The 17,249-nt window shown below is 33.9% G+C and overlaps 5 protein-coding genes across 6 annotated transcripts; 2 read left to right on the top strand and 3 right to left on the bottom strand.

Annotated features, from left to right (window-relative positions):
• Positions 1-661: 661 nt before the first annotated feature.
• Positions 662-4,007, top strand: ceh-36 (Homeobox protein ceh-36). Its single transcript, NM_077964.5, has 7 exons — positions 662-762; positions 1,629-1,835; positions 2,248-2,413; positions 2,568-2,647; positions 2,700-2,808; positions 2,892-3,036; positions 3,649-4,007. The coding sequence occupies exons 2-7, from the start codon at positions 1,693-1,695 to the stop codon at positions 3,777-3,779; spliced, it is 774 nt and encodes a 257-aa protein (NP_510365.1). The 5' UTR covers positions 662-762; positions 1,629-1,692; the 3' UTR covers positions 3,780-4,007.
• A 1,515-nt stretch (positions 4,008-5,522) lies between these two features.
• Positions 5,523-6,777, bottom strand: C37E2.3 (FAR-17a/AIG1-like protein; the record flags this gene model as incomplete). Its single annotated transcript, NM_077963.2, has 6 exons — positions 5,523-5,557; positions 5,615-5,763; positions 5,848-5,913; positions 5,960-6,111; positions 6,478-6,585; positions 6,637-6,777. The coding sequence occupies 6 exons, from the start codon at positions 6,775-6,777 to the stop codon at positions 5,523-5,525; spliced, it is 651 nt and encodes a 216-aa protein (NP_510364.2).
• A 364-nt stretch (positions 6,778-7,141) lies between these two features.
• Positions 7,142-8,240, bottom strand: C37E2.10 (FAR-17a/AIG1-like protein; the record flags this gene model as incomplete). Its single annotated transcript, NM_001368543.1, has 6 exons — positions 7,142-7,221; positions 7,274-7,413; positions 7,461-7,526; positions 7,577-7,728; positions 7,953-8,060; positions 8,115-8,240. 6 exons carry the CDS (start codon positions 8,238-8,240, stop codon positions 7,142-7,144), a joined length of 672 nt encoding a protein of 223 aa, NP_001355467.1.
• A 379-nt stretch (positions 8,241-8,619) lies between these two features.
• Positions 8,620-11,188, bottom strand: C37E2.2 (FAR-17a/AIG1-like protein). 2 transcript variants are annotated; one of them, NR_002417.1, is made up of 7 exons: positions 11,038-11,178; positions 10,884-10,991; positions 10,759-10,836; positions 9,299-9,450; positions 9,141-9,206; positions 8,945-9,093; positions 8,757-8,818 (listed from the first exon to the last, which is right to left on the bottom strand). NR_002417.1 is itself a non-coding variant. In NM_001029277.3 (6 exons), the coding sequence occupies exons 1-6, from the start codon at positions 11,176-11,178 to the stop codon at positions 8,757-8,759; spliced, it is 678 nt and encodes a 225-aa protein (NP_001024448.1). In that variant the 5' UTR covers positions 11,179-11,188; the 3' UTR covers positions 8,620-8,756. The 2 variants fall into 2 exon arrangements, 1 of the variants encoding a protein (NP_001024448.1); NM_001029277.3 differs by lacking the exon at positions 10,759-10,836 and having other exon boundaries at positions 8,620-8,818; positions 11,038-11,188.
• A 2,650-nt stretch (positions 11,189-13,838) lies between these two features.
• Positions 13,839-16,364, top strand: idhb-1 (putative isocitrate dehydrogenase [NAD] subunit beta, mitochondrial). Its single transcript, NM_077961.9, has 6 exons — positions 13,839-14,065; positions 14,132-14,331; positions 14,486-14,686; positions 14,818-15,029; positions 15,128-15,373; positions 15,711-16,364. Exons 1-6 carry the CDS (start codon positions 13,840-13,842, stop codon positions 15,763-15,765), a joined length of 1,140 nt encoding a protein of 379 aa, NP_510362.1. The 5' UTR covers position 13,839; the 3' UTR covers positions 15,766-16,364.
• The last annotated feature ends 885 nt before the right edge of the window (positions 16,365-17,249 follow it).

Here is a 17,249-nt window from a genome sequence, read left to right as displayed (position 1 = left end):
GATACGTTAAATTACCTTATTTTTTCTATGTCATGAAATTTAATGATATCTTCTATTTGACTTGAAGGGATGCAAGTCTAATTATCTAGTGTGTTTTTTTGAAGTAACAATTTGATTTTTCACCATTATTTTATAAATATATTCTTCTTCTATTGGTGCTTAGGACGTTTTTAAACTTCACAAAATGAAGAATTTGCCTAAATTTCGAAAGTGAACTGGTCTAATAATAAATAGCTGCAGGTCAATTAAACTTATAAAACCTGCATGTATACTTTTTGATGGGCTTGTAGTGGTGCTATACTAATATAGTTAATACGGTAGCTTTAACGGTTATGTTAAATGCGGTTGGCAAATAATGATTATTAAGAACTTTGTTTCACATTTTTATCAAATTTGAGTAAAATGGGTAGCACGTTAAAAACAAAAGCGAGAACATTTCTTGAATGTTCTTTCAAATTCATTCTAACGTATCCGTGTCTTTAAAACAAACAGTCACCCACACTGTATTTGTCTTGAAACGTTCCCACAAACGCGGCCTCCTTTTTCTTGCTCATGTTCTAGTGCGTGTTCTCACTCACTTTCTCACTAGTGGGGTTCCTTTGGTGGAAGACTCCACCCACAGTAGGAGATGTGGACCACCAGATGGTTTGAGGAACTGTGCAACACGTTGTTGTTGTGTTCGTAGATAGGTTACAATTTGTATCGAGGTGTGTAATTTCAGGCATTATTTTGTTGTTATTAATTTTATAAACACGTTTCTGAGTGAGTTTTTTTCTTGAAACCGTATTTGTATACTCGTATTATTAAATTCAAAAAATTTTACCATGCATTTGGAAAAACGTTTCTCATTGTTGCTTATTGATAGTAATTTATAAATTCTGGTTATTGAAAAATTCTCCGTCGACACTATGTATTTTTAAAAGAGCATAACATGAGTCATACGTGGTTTTCACATTTGTGCAATTTTTACAATCTCCAATTTAACCTTAAAAGAACAAACACTTAAAAATTGAAAGCATTTAATACCATTTAATAGAAGCTCACCTTCTAGAGAAGTGACTATACACATTCCCTTCTGTATGTTCCAAACAATTATTTTTCAAACTTGTACTCATTGTTCTTTCAACCACAATCCCTTCATCCACTTTCTAATAATCTTCTCCTGTGCATTGGCTATACGTGTCCCCTGGAAGAAGCCTTAGAACCACCCCACTTGCTAATTATCTCTCGAAATATATATATTTCTCTTCTACCGTAACCCTCTTTGCAAGGCTTCATTCACTTTTTCTGATTTTCATCAGCCTACACGTCATCAGAAAAAAGTTTAATAGGAAAGCACAACACTGAACCCAATGATAACTTAATGATAATGCTTGCCCTTTTCTAGGAACTCGTAACCGAGAAGAGGAATCAGTTGCTCAATTCTCGGTAGAAGAAAAAAGAGATTAATAAAATCTGTGGGATTACCTATAACTTTCTTTTGTCTCGGCTCACATGAGCTTTGAAGAATGAAAAGCTGACAAAATCCATTAGCATCTTCCCTTTCAATTCAATAGCTTTTCACTAGTTATTCAATCGTTACCCCCTGACAAGCAAGGCTTCTTCTCATCGGTGTCATCTTCTTCCAGACTCACCGCCACCCTCCGCCCATTTGCGGATCCGTCGAGCACTTCGCCTGCCCCCGCATGCACAATGACCACCAACTTCTACACCGCCTTTCCGACGCTCGGCTACACTGCTTATCCACAATTTGCATTTGCTGCCGCAACCACGGCACCCAGTCTTACATCGGCAACCACAAGCTCAACGACAATGGCGCCAATGGCTCCAAACAGGTAGTTAATCAGGGGGATCAAAAAATAAAATTGTAAACAACAAAATCGTGGCAGATCAAGATTAGGGTGGATTTTGAGATTACGCTAAGTCTTGGAAAGGTTATCAGAGACTAATACATGCCTAAATACCGACTGGCATTCCAAATCAGTCGACATTGCTAAAAGCTGGCTCCTCTGCCAGCTTCTTACTCCAATTCTGGTCATTTTTTAAACGATTTCTCCCAATATCGATACAACATGATATTTTAGTTAACTATTGATTTGAATTTGTGCTCCCTTTTTTAAATGCAACTAATTTTCAAGAGTTTTATTTCTGATTTGAACAGTTCACAGAATTTTAAGACACATTTCAAATTAAAAATAGAATTAGAATAAGAATTGTGAAATTAAAATCTTTAACGATTTTTTTAAGTGAAAGCGGTCGTCGAGCAGGTCGGCGTGAACGTACCTCGTTCAACAGAGGACAACTCGATCAGCTGGAAAAAGTTTTCCGCGAAACACAGTATCCGGATGTGCACAGAAGAGAAGCATTGGCGAAGGCAATCAATTTGCCTGATGGAAGGGTACAAGTAATTACGGTAAGTTGGATATAGACGCTGAAAACGTAAAATGTGTTCTATAACTATTTGGAAACATAATTGTTATACATAAATGACAACAGATTTCAAATTTTGTATAATGATACGTGCTACCAACCCAATATTTTTCTACTAGATTCCCATTCAATTTCAGGTTTGGTTCAAAAATCGACGAGCCAAGGATAGAAACAACAAAAAAATGGATGGAGTCCATCCGGGAAGCACTTCATCAAGGTAAGACACACATCAACCTTTCCGATTTCTCCAATTATTCGATAATGTTCAGATCATCCAATGGTTCTCCACACAACGAATCAAAGCCTGATACTAAATCACTAGGAATTCACATACCAGGCACACCGGAATTCAATGCACACAGTGCTGCCAAATATGAGGTGAGAATTTCCAAATAATGTATGCTGTGTTGGGGGTTACGGGATGTTATGGGAGGAAGTTGCATGATTTCACACTTTTACAGGCAAACTCAGCAGTCTTGAGTCAACTGCAACAGCAGCAACAGCAGCAATTGCAACAGCCAAAAAGTGAACTGGAGGACTCGAAACCACTTGCAGATACCAAATACGATTCCACTCAATCACTTCTTCCTCAGGCTCAAGCTGCAGGTTAGTAGGGTTCAGTCTATTGTGAGACAAATGTCTGGAAATAAGACGCTACATTTAATAGTAGAAACTAACAGTAAGAGAAATAGAAAATGTGCTTACATTTGTTATTAGGAGAAAGTCATTTTTATCAACAATCAATACTATTTTAATTTTTGTATCCATGAGGCATTATTTAAATTTGCTTTAACTAAAAAAAATTTTAAAGCTGAACATATATTCTGTTCCGTAGTTTCAACTAATCCAACTCAGTTCCAAGTCAACATGACTGCTCTCTAAAAAAATTTTCTAGCACTGTAGTTTATTCCTAAAACTCCAGATGCCATCAATTTCAGCAAAATATGTTCTGTTTTAACAACGATTTCTTAGTTTTATTAGTCTATCAATGTTTTTATTACTGTGGAAATTGGCTCATAGTATTGGCTCAATTGTAGGTGAGAAAAATGTTTTCACTGGAAAAGGTCAATTGACATATAAATGAGATGGAAGTTAATGTAGGAGAATATTAGTTCGAATTACAGACAATAAATACACAACTTCTTAAATGTCACTTTCCAAAAAACCATTTTATTTCAAAAAAAAAACATTTAACTAGACTTCACAAATAATTTTCAGCATATGCATCCTACGCAACTACTGCTCCTTACCCGTACAACTACAACAGCTACTTCCCATCAAACTTTTACTACCAACAATATGGAAGCAACGATTACACCCCAAATATTACTGCCTACTCTCCACTTTAAGTTTTGAATATTCCCTTTTGATTTTTAATTCAAATTCCTATCAACTTGGGTACCACACTATAACTTCTCTCATCTTCTTGTCATAATTTTCTTGAATTTCTCCAAGTATCACTTGATCTCAGAAAAATCTTACAATGCATATGATATTTTGTTTTTTTTTCTGTTGTACCACTGAAATACTTTGTCAGTTTAAAGTTTTGTATGAGTAATGAATTTTGGATAGAATTGTTTCAAATTTTACAATATTTTACAAGTAAACTCCCAACACAGCATCTAAAGTGCCCTCAGGAAACGATATTTGCTCATTTTGGTAGTCGGCAAGCGGAAAGGATTTTAGGGCAAAAGGTGGCGTAATCCCCTTGAGAGACACCCACTTCATTACGTGGAACACCTTTCTCTAACACCTTCCGCCCGTATTGTGTGCTTGAAGTGACTCCTCAGCGAATGCCACGTCATCTCACTTGTCGGAAAGTGCGTTTCAGAACTAATGGTTACATACGCCTAAATTCCTTGCAAATAGTAGACTTTAAAATTTTTAGTTTCTGGTAAAAACTTATTCCATTAGCAATATAATAGTGTCAAAAGATATTGAAAACTTTCAAATTTTCCGAATTTTTTTTTCGTGAAAAATAAAAGCAATTTCAATTAATGCGCTCACTAATCCAATTGAAAATATAAAGGATGCTTTCATTATCAGTCATACGACCGGATTACTGTAACCTTTTATTATTGATAATCTCATTTTCTTTGAATGTCAACCAGGTGTGGTAAACTGAAGATAAATATCTTTGAGGGTTTGAAAGTGACCTACGTAGTTGGGTGATAGTAGATGTTTAATATTTGTTTTAATTCAGATTTTCCTAGTATTTTTGTTACGCTGCAGTTAGAAATGTGTGAAATGTTGAATTAGTTTCACTGTGCTTAATTATCAATACCTAAGATTATGTAAGGGCTTGTAATTACTATCTATGTATTCGTAGCATTCTTTTTTTTTCAGGACCAATAAAAAATTTAGACAGTAGATTTCAATTCTTGTTTTTTTTTTACTGGAAACGTTCAATTTAACTTCTAGGTCAGCTATATTTACTCACTGGATTAATGTTCCCTACCACTTTCAAGTTATGTTTGTTGAGCGTCGGATTAGATAAAAGTCATAGGTGTTTTGTAATTACACAACTTACCGCCTAGACAGCCTCTTAACCGACATTCCAGTAGTATCATATCAACGATTGTGCTTGTTCGGTCAATATTGTTTGCATGGGGTAGATGTCAAAAAAGTACCAGTATATGTGTGTTTATCAAGTACATCACAACAAATTTGCGATGTTAAATATAATAAGTGATATTCATATGTTATATTCCCAATCTGATTCACTTACATCAAAAATTTTCAAATTATTTTTAATGTGAATTTCGGAACTTGTATGTTTACCCTTCATATTTTGCAATTAATTTTTAATAAAACGGGAGCATTATTCCTATTTTCTCAGGTTTGGGAGATGCCTTTTTTAATAGTAAGTATATAGAGAAATATGTATATGATTAAATATCAAAATGAACTAGTGAATTTAAATTTTAATTATTTTCAAAATGAGAGATTATAAGTCAATTCAGATTTTTTGATTTTTTTTTAATATTAAAAAAAAACAAATAAGAAAAAAAATTGTAAAACAAATTTTAAAACAATCGAACTAAGTTGATAATAATTTTGAAACAATAAACATCCAAAGAAGTGCCATTATTTCATTCCGTTTTCTCAGAAGGCAAGATGGATTTATCTGAAAATTTGAAAATTATTTTGATTTTCAAACACGCTTCTTATTATTTGTACTCACGGAACTGTCTATTCAACTTGCAGGCAGCCTTGAGCAATATGAAGAATATAACAACAGAGAGAATATAGCTGATCACAAAAAGGTCAATGGAGAATGACTGAAGAACTGGGTAAACCCACATTCTATTATAGTATTTCACTCCAAGAACTCTGAAAATTGGAAATTTAATCATTAATGTCCAATCTTTTCATTGACGCCTGCAAAGTATTATAAAATTTTCATTTTTAACTCACATAATAAAATAAAATGTCACATAAACAACTGAAATCATCCATGATGTCGAGTTGCTTGGAGCATCTCTGAAATTATCTTGTTTACTGGTTTCAAATATTTTAAGATTCACACCTCTTATGGTAATAACTGTCTAGAAGTATAAAAACTATTAAGTAGGTATGGTTGATATGGTTCAACCACGAGGGGACAATTTCTGCAACCCAAGCTGGCATTACCAAGTCGGAGTCATACACGTAAAAGCCCCAGAACATTCCACATAAAATCTGAAATTTTAAATTTGATAAGCCGATTACAGAAAAGTATTATATAGGTGTATATATATATATATATATATTTTTTTTTTTTGTTTCAAAACATTTGAGACACTTTCAGTCGTTTCAGTTTTAATATTCTTTAAAGAAGTTGTAAGCATGTATGATTGACTGCCTCGCTTTTCCACGTGGATTTATAGTGGACTAGTAAAAACCAGGAATGATGAACTACCATTCTGGGCGGCCCTTTTAAAATTGAAAACTTTGCAATTCAACAATTGTTTTTTTCCGAGAAAAAAAAAGATGTGTCAGTTTACCATATCACTCAGTTATTGAAATTTTTCAATTTGCAACATTTCTTATAAAAATCTCACTTACTACTGCAACAGGGAACATCGCTGTGAAGTGCATAAAATCTACAACTTCCTTTATGGTTTTTGACTTGTAGCCAATCACAACCAGAGTTGAATAAACAACGTTCAAGACCTGAATTTTCATATTTAAGTTCAATTACATTCAACTGGCCATAAAACTTACAAATGCCAAATTAGTGAGTAAAATGAGCTTGTAGATGTACCAACTGTGGTTCAATCGTGGTTGTTGCAAGAAATCAAAGCATAACGCAGCTAGCCAAACGACACAGAGTACTGGAAACAGTAGGAACGATCCTTTTGACATCCTCTGAAAATGGCCATAAAATTATTGGATTGTCCTAAGAAATATAGCGAAGGTTGAAAATCAAAATGAATGAAACCAAAGGCACTTAAAAAAAAAAGACATCTACAGAAATAAGTGAAGAAGAGTGACCTAAATTTTTTATAAACGAATGATGAAACGGCGTGGGTGGGGGTTGGGTTTAGCGGTGTACGGTGTTGCAAAAATTGATAATAGTTTTATTTGAAGAAAAGTTAACAATACATACGTTCAACATGTGAAATGGAAATAAACTCAACGAGATAACGTTGAAATTTCCTGTATGACTGGGAAAATTATGAAAAATAAGATAATAATTAATTGTCACAAAAGCCAAAATGGGCTATTTTTAATCATGCCTTCTTTTTTTCTTGGTCTTCTGAATTGAGGAAACATCGTACTTCAAACTTTTCAGCCTATAGAATTTATCTGAAACGTTCTTAGTTTTTGATGGATTTCGATGGAGTAACTAGAAACTTACGGAAAAATTGATTAATAAACACCGCAGCTTTGAACGTGAGAAAATATGTGGCAAACGCTATCAATGCAAACTGTGGGACCGATAAAGTTTGAAAAATTGGATATATTCTTCCACTGTCGACAAATTTCACGCAACGTGCTCTGAAAAAACTTCATGTCATTGAATTGTTTAGTTTTTATCAACAAACGTCATGAAATAAATGAATACCAATGTGGCTGAAATTACTAAACCTGCCAAGTGATCCGGAACTTTTCTGAAACCGTGGTCATCAAGTAAACGAATGTTAAAAGTGGCACAAATTACCGTTTGTGAAAGTAACTGTCAAGTAAAGCATACAGAAGCGGGTAAGTATCATGGAAATGGCATAGCAACCAACGGAAAACATGAAGTTTTGCCTGCGGTATGACAAGAGTTCTATCAAATACAAATAACGCCCAAAACAATACGAATGATATCTGAAATATTGTATTGAAAGAAATGTTTCCGGATACTGATTGAAATATATAATTTTTGAAATACGTCGCATACTGATAAGTTTATACGTTTATTGCAAAAACGAAAAAACACTTTTTTGAAATTATTCTGATTCAATTTTTCATTAGGTTTTTTTTTTGTAAATACAAAAGATTTTTCTTATAGTCAGCATTTGACCACAAAAAATTGTTCTCGAATAACTTACCGCTGCAACTGGAAACATGACAGTAAAGTGCAGAAAATCTACAAATTTACGTGATTTTCCTCCTTGGTAGCCGTCGACAACAGAAACCGAGTACAATGCACCAAAAATCTGGAAATTTCTAATTAAACATCGTAACCTTATTATAAATCTTACAAAATTTACATTGGTCAATTTGACTATTCGGAAAATATACAACTCCTTTGAGTCGGGTGAATCTCCATAATTATAAAGTGCAATGGCCCACAAAATAGCAATGACGATAAATAGATACTGCGATTTTATGGTCATTGCCTATAAAATTGAGTTACTTAAGTGTCTTACGATAGAACAACTAGAAAAGTTGTGCGATATGTAACTTTTTATTTTTGACATCTTTGGGGGATGATCTCCACGGAATATAGTATGGAGAATGAAAATTTCACACGCCGGTTTTTCACAGACGAATTTACGGAACATAACTGACAACAAAATGCATTAGAGAATGATAATTTCAAAAAAAAACCTATAGCTACAAAGAAAAGTCGGCAAAATTAAGCTCTTTATTTTAATTTTGACCAACCATAAAACATTTTTGGAAGTTTTTGAAAGCTCTCATTATGATAAATAGTAGTTTTGGGCTAGTTTTTGTCTGTTAAAGCAAAATACACACAAACTGTACTCCTCCTTTAAATGAAATGCTCAACACCGCAACTTTTATTTGAGATCATTTTCAATATGCGATATCCGAAGCAACAACAAAAAATTTTACGAAACACTTAAGCAATGAATAATAAATATATAAAAAATACGGAACATAAATTGAACTCAGAATTTCTTCTTTTTATTCATATTAGATGGAAGCTTTGATCCAATATCGTCTTTTTGATCTGAAAGTTGAAAATTATCTGATTGAACGTGCTCAGAAAGAGCTGAATAAAGCCGTTTCAATATTTTTTCATGATTCCAATTAAGTAGAAAAATAAAAAAATACTACAAAATTTTGATAAACTTACGAAAAAGTTTATTCAATCTCACAGCCGCCTTTATCAACATGAAAAATCCTAGAAATCCAATAATGTAACTAATAACAAAATGTTCAAACGCAAACAGGGAGAGTATCGGATAAAGCCAATATCCGTCAAAGAATCTCACATAACAAATTCTGAAATTTTTGAAAAATAAAACATTTACTATATTTTAACAACTTACATCATGAAATACACAAACACTAACGCTGCAGAAAAAATTAGTGACGCTATGGTTTTTGGTGGTGTCCTAAAAATTGATCAGCTTTCAGATTTTGAGATTTCAAAATGGATGCATTTTTTGCGACAAGCTGCTGGAAACAATAATAAAAAACACATTACCTTTTATGAAAGTAACTATCCAAAATAATGAAAATTATTGGGTATGTATGAGTTATGTGATTTAACCAACTAGGAATCAGCTTGGCTATCCAATCCGGCATAACTAGAGCAGGATTAATGGCATAAAGTCCCCAGAACAATCCACAAGTGATCTGAAGACATATTAAAATCTACTGGCACTTTTTGTGCAATTTGGTGAGCAACAAGTATTGAAATCGGATTCACAATGGTGAAAAACCTATACTCCGAAAGTTTTGTGATGATATCTCAAAAATTACGGAAAATATAATAACTCAAAAAATCAAAAAATTGGCCGTGCAACTTCTATATGCCACCCCCAGATTTTTTGATAATTTCTCAGAATTTCAGACTTTTAACCTGTTGTTCGAATAAAATTTTATAAATTTTGTATACATTTCAGTTCTAAGTAACTATTCCTATAACCGCACACCACTTTCATTTACTTCAGTAGCTCTATACGGCACCAATGGCACCGACGGGCCTGAAACACGGATTTTGGCTCCCAAAGATGATAAATGCACCAAACTATGAGGATAGGTTCTAGATACTAATTAAACGCATTACCTGAATTTTAGTTTGAATTGGTGGATTTTTTGCGCCACTAGGGGGACATATTTGGCGACCCCGTAGTTTTTTGGTGAAATCACATTTTAGAGACCCATATCTCGGTGCCTATAATTTTACTAAAAATTAGATTTTGATATATAGTAACTATATTAATCACACTACCATATTGCAACAAGAATCCCATTTGAACTATCATAGGAACCCTTCACAAGTCTAAAATTAAGATTGAAGTGAAAAATGTACTGAAAAACTCAGTTTTCAGGATTCTACACTTTCTCTTTGTGATGATCATTTGGTAATTTGGAACAACATATAAAACAAATGAAAACACTCTTGGCGTATTGTTCATAAACCATTTTTCACGTTTTACTTTTTTTGGCACCGAGATATGGGCCTCTAAAATGTGATTTCACCGAAAAACTACGGGGGTCGCCAAATATGTCCCCCTAGTGGCGCAAAAAATTCACCAATTCAAACTAAAATTCAGGTATTACGTTTAATTAGTATCTAGAACATATCCCCATAGTTTGGTGCATTTATCATATTTGGGAGCCGAAATCCGTGTTTCAGGCCCGTCGGTGCCATTGGTGCCGTATAGAGCTACTGAAGTAAATGAAAGAGGTGTGCGGTTATAGGAATAGTTACTTAGAACTGAAATGTATACAAAATTTATAACATTTTATTTGAACAACAGGTTAAAAGTCTGAAATTCTAAGAAATCATCAAAAAATCTGGGGGTGGCATATAGAAGTTGCACGGCCAATTTTTCGATTTTTTGACCTATTTTCTGTAATTTTTGAGATATCATCACAAAAACTTTGGAGTATGGGTTTTTCACCACTGTGAATCCAATTTCAATACCCTCTGCTTACCAAATCGCACAGAAACTGCTATACCGAAAATTTAGGGGGTGGCATATAGAACATGCACGCACTGTATTGTGAATCGAAATTGAAATGAGATCATTTTTTCTATAACACTCAAAATAATAACGTACCATTCCAACTGGAAATATTGAAGTAAAATGCATGAAGTCTGAAATTTTTTGTAACTTTTCACTCTTATATCCCAACAATATCATCACCGAGTAAAATACGCAAAGCACCTGAAAAATTTAGTCCATTAAAATTTTACACTACTCCACAACTTACAAAATTCAAATTTGTAAGCATCACAAGCTTGTAGACGTACCAGTGATGGCCTAATCGGGGTTGACGATTAATGTCAAACCACAATGCTGATAGCCAAATTATTGACATCATTGTGAATAGTAAAAATACGTTTGATGCCATATTCTGAAAAAAATGTATTGCTTTGACGATAGCGAAAATGCATGTTACAAGAAGACGTACGAATTAACTTACAAAAAAGTTGAAAAGCTTAGAAGTTCACACATTAATTTTTTTAAAGATTTCATTATGAATTTTAATAACTACGGGTTATTTGAAGTATGCTTAAAGTATTTTACTGAATATTTTACTTTTATAATATTTGGTCAAAGAAAAAATATTTCACTTTTAACTGTTAAGATCAATTTTTACTAATAGGTCCGAAAATAAAACATTTTTCCACAAAAATAACATTTACAAAATCACTAGATATATGAGAAGTCAGGCAGAGTGAGACAGTACAGCCGATCATATGAAGAGAGGAAAAGGTGATCAATACGGCCGAGGTGACCTCAATACGAATACAAGAACGTATGTAATTATTCTAGGCGCCCAGTCGGTCGTATACATGACAAATATTATAAAGGTATTGAAGTATGGATTCAATATGCAGTTTGAAAAAAGGATAGCAAAGTGATCAATTTCAGGAAAGAGCAATAATATTTCCTTTCTGACATTCCCGTTTTTTAAATTGAAATTTTAAGTTTTGTATTGTTTTATTAGTTAAACTAATCTTTTAAATTTGAGAGATATTGACGAAAGCGGTGATAGGGTCTGAAAATACTTGAAAGTGTTGAAAAAAAATTAAAGTATAAAACTGTACAAATGACTGTGTTTTTCTGTACTATAATATTTCCCCGGCAAGCATGTTTGTAGGCATTATTATCAGGGAAACAATCAAAAAAGTGACTAGAAGTGTGATTTAATATTTTACTGAAAGAGCTCTTTGATTAAGTATTTCATGTTGGCATGTAACGTTTTTAATAAAAGATATTACGTGAAACATGTGCAAAGAGATATATTTCAAGAAATCATCATGCACGAGGGTAATACGGTGATGAAACTTTGAACTGTTTGAAATGTTTGAAAATTTAAAAAAGCAGAAAATTGTAAAATTCTAATGATATTTGGTCGTTCTAGCGTAAGCCAATATAAGTGATTTTTCAACGCTATTCAATCTTTATATACATCTTTTAATATTTGTTACCATCAGCTAAAAACAAAGCGAGAAAATAAACTGAAAATGAGCCAGCAACTTGCAGAATCGTTAAAAACCTTTCCTTGTTTTTTCCTTATACGGCAAGAGGAAAGTTTTCTTCATCAATCAAAGAGGCGACTTTATCAGAAAACAGAGGATGGGAATTGAATTTGAATTGAAGAAAAGTTTCAGTTTTAAATAACTATTTTATCTCATGATACCAAAATGATCAAAAACTTTTAAAAAAGTAACTTAAAAAACAATATCATATTTTGTGTATGCTTTTTTTATAACAAAAACAATATGATATCATGCCAGTGTTCATTGACTCTAGATGCACAAAAAGTTGATGAAGGTGTGAAACACCAAACACTAAATGGAATGTACACTACCATTAAATCTCCAAAAAATCTAGTCTAGTTCAGTTCAGAGAGTATATGAGCAACTGGCTCATAAATACATCAACGTCATTGTTAATTAAGAATTATGATTCCTTAATATACTTAAAACAAGGAATCTTAATAAAATGGTTATCTGGCGTACTATGTATAATATACACAAATTCATAGTAATTTAATCGTATTGTTGGCAATTACAATAGGCGAAAACATGACGACACAAATTGCTTTATGAAAATTGGAAAGAACTTCCAAGTTGTCTCGAAAATGTTTTGTGAGTTTTTTAAAACTTTTTGCCAGCTAAAATTTTACAAAAATTACAAATAACAATTATTCTGTCATTCTTCATACTCCAAAAAATGTTAAATATTGAGAAACAATTTTGAAATCCACAAAAATCCACCCAAACAACACAAAACCTGACAGGCCCCTCTTTCTTTTTTTTCTCCCAAGACCACCGAAACAACTGCCACTGGCGATGGCCGCCGGCAAGGCAAAATCGATAAACACGCCAGATCGCTGCTGACACGCTCTTCGTGCACCTCGCCCGTTGTTCTTGGCGCACATCAGGTGAGCCTCATTTGTTTATTTATTCTCATTCATCAACTTGAGCGTTCTAGATTTTCACTTCGTTTTTGTGGATTTTGTAAAATATGTAATGAAAAAAGAGTTTTATGCAGTTTTCACAGCTGTTGAGAAGTTGTTTTTGGAAACTGTGTTTTTTTTTCATTCATAGAAATAAAATTTCACAGCTGGCCATTCGATTTTCTAGCACTATAATTCACCAGAAAGCTGCTACCTTTTACACTGTGTTTTTTTGAAATTTCCGCTCACAAAACAAAGGTTTACGCGCAGTAGTCAAGTAATTTTACTTAATGGTTGAAGTTTAACTGCAGTTTTTTAAAAATTTTTCGCTCGAATAATTCTTGGAAACTAAATAGGTATTATCCACCCAAAAGTAACAACTGTCCTTTTTCCCCCTCGCTGCACTCTCGCTCTCTGATGGCATGGCACAGCAAGGCTTTTATCGATTTAGATCTTTGATTGTAAAAGAAAACTAGAATGCAACTCTTTGGAAATTACTTGTTTGAGTCAAATATTGAAAATCTCCAAGTAGTGTAAAATGATTTTTCTCCTTTTTCCACTTTTTTGAAACCATAATTTCAATCAAACTCCAATGTTTTCAGCATGCTCTCTCGTACGGTTTCCTCGTTGAGCCGTGTGGCTCCGCAAACCCTCGGAGCGGTGAATGCAGCCTCCAGCCGTCAGTATTCCATTACTGCTCCACGTCCACCAACCGAGCTCAACCAAAAACTGAAAGTGACAATCATCCCGGGAGATGGAGTCGGACCAGAGTTGATCTACACAGTCCAGGATATTGTCAAGCAAACTGGAATTCCAATCGAGTTCGAGGGTAGGTTTCGTGGAGAAATTGAATACATTTGACAATTTTTTTGAAAATATAAGTTTTGATTTTCAGAAATCTTCCTCTCCGAAGTCCACTACACCCGCTCCTCTTCCATCGAGAATGCTGTTGAGTCCATCGGACGCAACAACAACGTTGCTCTCAAAGGCGCCATCGAGGAGTCGGCCGTTTTGCACACGGAAGGAGAACTTCAGGGTCTGAACATGAGGCTCAGACGCTCGCTTGACTTGTTCGCCAATGTTGTTCACATTAAGGTGAGGATTAAAATAATACATTGCTATAAAAGAAACATAAACGAAAAGCAAATGTGCGTTGTGCTTCTGGAACTTATGGTACAAGAAATAGCCCGACTTTCAGCATGTTTTCAGATTAAATATTCTCACTTCGCTTAAAACCGTTCTGTTTCAGACCCTTGATGGAATCAAGACAAGACACGGCAAGCAGCTGGACTTTGTGATTGTGAGAGAGCAAACCGAGGGAGAGTACTCCAGCTTGGAGCACGAGCTCGTTCCAGGAGTCATTGAATGTCTCAAGATTTCTACCAGAACCAAAGCCGAGCGCATTGCCAAGTTTGCCTTTGACTACGCTACCAAGACTGGAAGAAAGAAGGTACAATATTTTCAAAATGATTTCTGAAAAATTGGAAAAGCAGAGTTTCACTCTTAGTTTCTTAATTTCAGTTTACCAGAAAGCCCTGTAGCAACCAAAGCAATTAGAAAGAACCTCGGATTTTGTTTCAGGTCACCGCCGTGCACAAGGCCAACATTATGAAGCTCGGAGACGGTTTGTTCTTGAGAACCTGTGAAGGAGTTGCCAAGCAGTACCCGAAGATCCAGTTTGAGAGCATGATTATTGACAACACTTGCATGCAGTTGGTGTCCAAGCCCGAGCAATTCGACGTGATGGTCATGCCAAATCTCTACGGAAACATCATTGATAACTTGGCTGCTGGGTCAGTAAAAAATAAAACAAAACCTTATGAATCAGTCATAGAATTATAATAACAATCTCAAATTTTCAAAATAAAAAATTCATAATTTATAATTCCAGACTGGTCGGAGGAGCCGGAGTCGTGCCAGGACAATCTGTGGGACGTGACTTTGTCATCTTCGAGCCAGGAAGTCGTCACTCTTTCCAAGAGGCCATGGGACGCTCTATCGCCAACCCAACTGCCATGATTCTCTGCGCTGCCAACATGCTCAATCACTTGCATCTTGATGCTTGGGGAAATTCACTTCGTCAAGCCGTCGCTGATGTTGTTAAGGAGGGAAAAGTTCGCACCCGTGATTTGGGAGGGTGAGTTTTGTGGGAAGCAGGGATGTGCGGCAACCGGCAATTGCCAAAGTTGCCGAATGCTACAATTTTTGGCAACCCGCAACTATCGGTTGCCGAAATTTCGGCAATTTTTCGGCAACAGGCAACACAGCCCCGGTGGCAATACTAATATTTGTAAATTGTTTCAAATTTGTTTCAAAATTTGTTTTAATTTGTTTTCAAGTATGATAATCGACAGTTGACAAAAGTACATATTTGATAAGTATAAAGTTTATTCTAAATGTATTATTTTTAAAAACTTTCGCCCATTTTTACTGCCAGCAATTTGAAGAAACCAATAAATAAATCCCAATTTCAGATACGCCACCACTGTCGATTTTGCTGATGCCGTCATTGACAAGTTCCGTATCTAAAATGTCATAATCTACTACTGCGTCCTATAATTTTTTTAAAATAAATTCTCATTCTTCTCTAGTAGATATCTAGTGTTTTTGTTTTTCATCTACCGTTTCTTTTTGTTTTTATTTTCAATCCCCACCAGAACTTGTAAGTGTTAGTGCCTTTTTGTGTATATTTTTTGCTACGAATCAATTTATATGTTTCGAAAATCTTTTTATATCGACAAAGCGTACTCGTTTTTTTTCATGTATTCAACAAATCACGAACCCAATATCTACCACGTGGCCAGTTTTGGTCTTCCAACCTTTCCATGTCTCGTTTTTCACCATCCATCCCTCAAATCGTCTTATCTAATTTTACCATCCATCGATTTTTTTTCTTCCTTTTTTGCGATTGCTGACTTTCTACGGCAGACCACCCACCCGCCATTTCTCGTTTACATTTTTTTTTCAATTTTATGCAAACATGGAAAGTGGATCAATTCAAAGGCGAATGTTTGTGTGGAATGAGTCATTTTCTTCTTTTAAACTTTTTAATGGTTTTTTTCTGAGAAAATCTTGTCGGCTTTATGTACATCTTGAACGATCATTTAAGTAGATAAAATGACGAATATATACAGATGTGTAATTTACTTATTTGTCTGGAATTTCAGAAAAAGTTTTAATGTCGAACGACTATATTTTCACAAAACATTTTGAATTTAAAAAAATGTGAACAATAAAAAATTTCCGATGAACCAAAAATTTGCGGATTTTACTTTAAAAGATTAAAGTAATCAATATTTTTCATGATGAGACGTTATGGATTACTGTTTTCTGAAATTAAAACAAAAAATCAAATCTTAAAGGATAACGGAAAGTTTATGAAATGAAAAAGTAAGTTTTTTTTAATACTAAATTGAGCTTATGAAATCCTATTTTCCTAAATATTGGTGATTTTCAAAACAAAATGTATTACTGTAGTATGTATTGAGCTTAATGCAAATAAACACGATGCTTAACAGTTCAGAAACATTTTTCCGTTAGTTGTATTTTTTCATTAAGCATCTACGTATCTGATAACTCGGTACTTGTGTGATAGTTGTACCACAAAACTTTTTATTACCATATTGGTATATATCTACGTATATAGATATAAATTGTTGTTTTTTCCAGCTAAATGTATAAGCTCTGCTTACTTGGCATTAAACATTTTCATTAAATGCAAATATTATCGCATGGTTTTTTTTGATTCTAGTTCTAGTTCTAGTTAATTTTCAAAAGGTTCAATGATTTTCTTTTTAAAATTGAGTTGTCAGAAGATTAGAATCATTTCCTCAGTTACGAACCTTTTGTTTATAACTTTTATGGTCCACACCATGAACGTTAATAGATTTTTGTTCAATTTTAATGTTTTTTTAAAGCAGTAAGCTTCATTTATATATGTTCAGGAAAACGCTGATCGAAATAAGTTCAAAGAGATAATTTTAACAAATTATATCTAATTTTCACCTTATTTA

Source organism: Caenorhabditis elegans, chromosome X, assembly GCF_000002985.6.
Source record: "Caenorhabditis elegans chromosome X".
NCBI lineage: Eukaryota > Metazoa > Nematoda > Chromadorea > Rhabditida > Rhabditidae > Caenorhabditis > Caenorhabditis elegans.
The sequence above is the reverse complement of the archived record's forward strand: the minus strand, read 5'-3'. Positions and strand labels throughout refer to the sequence as shown.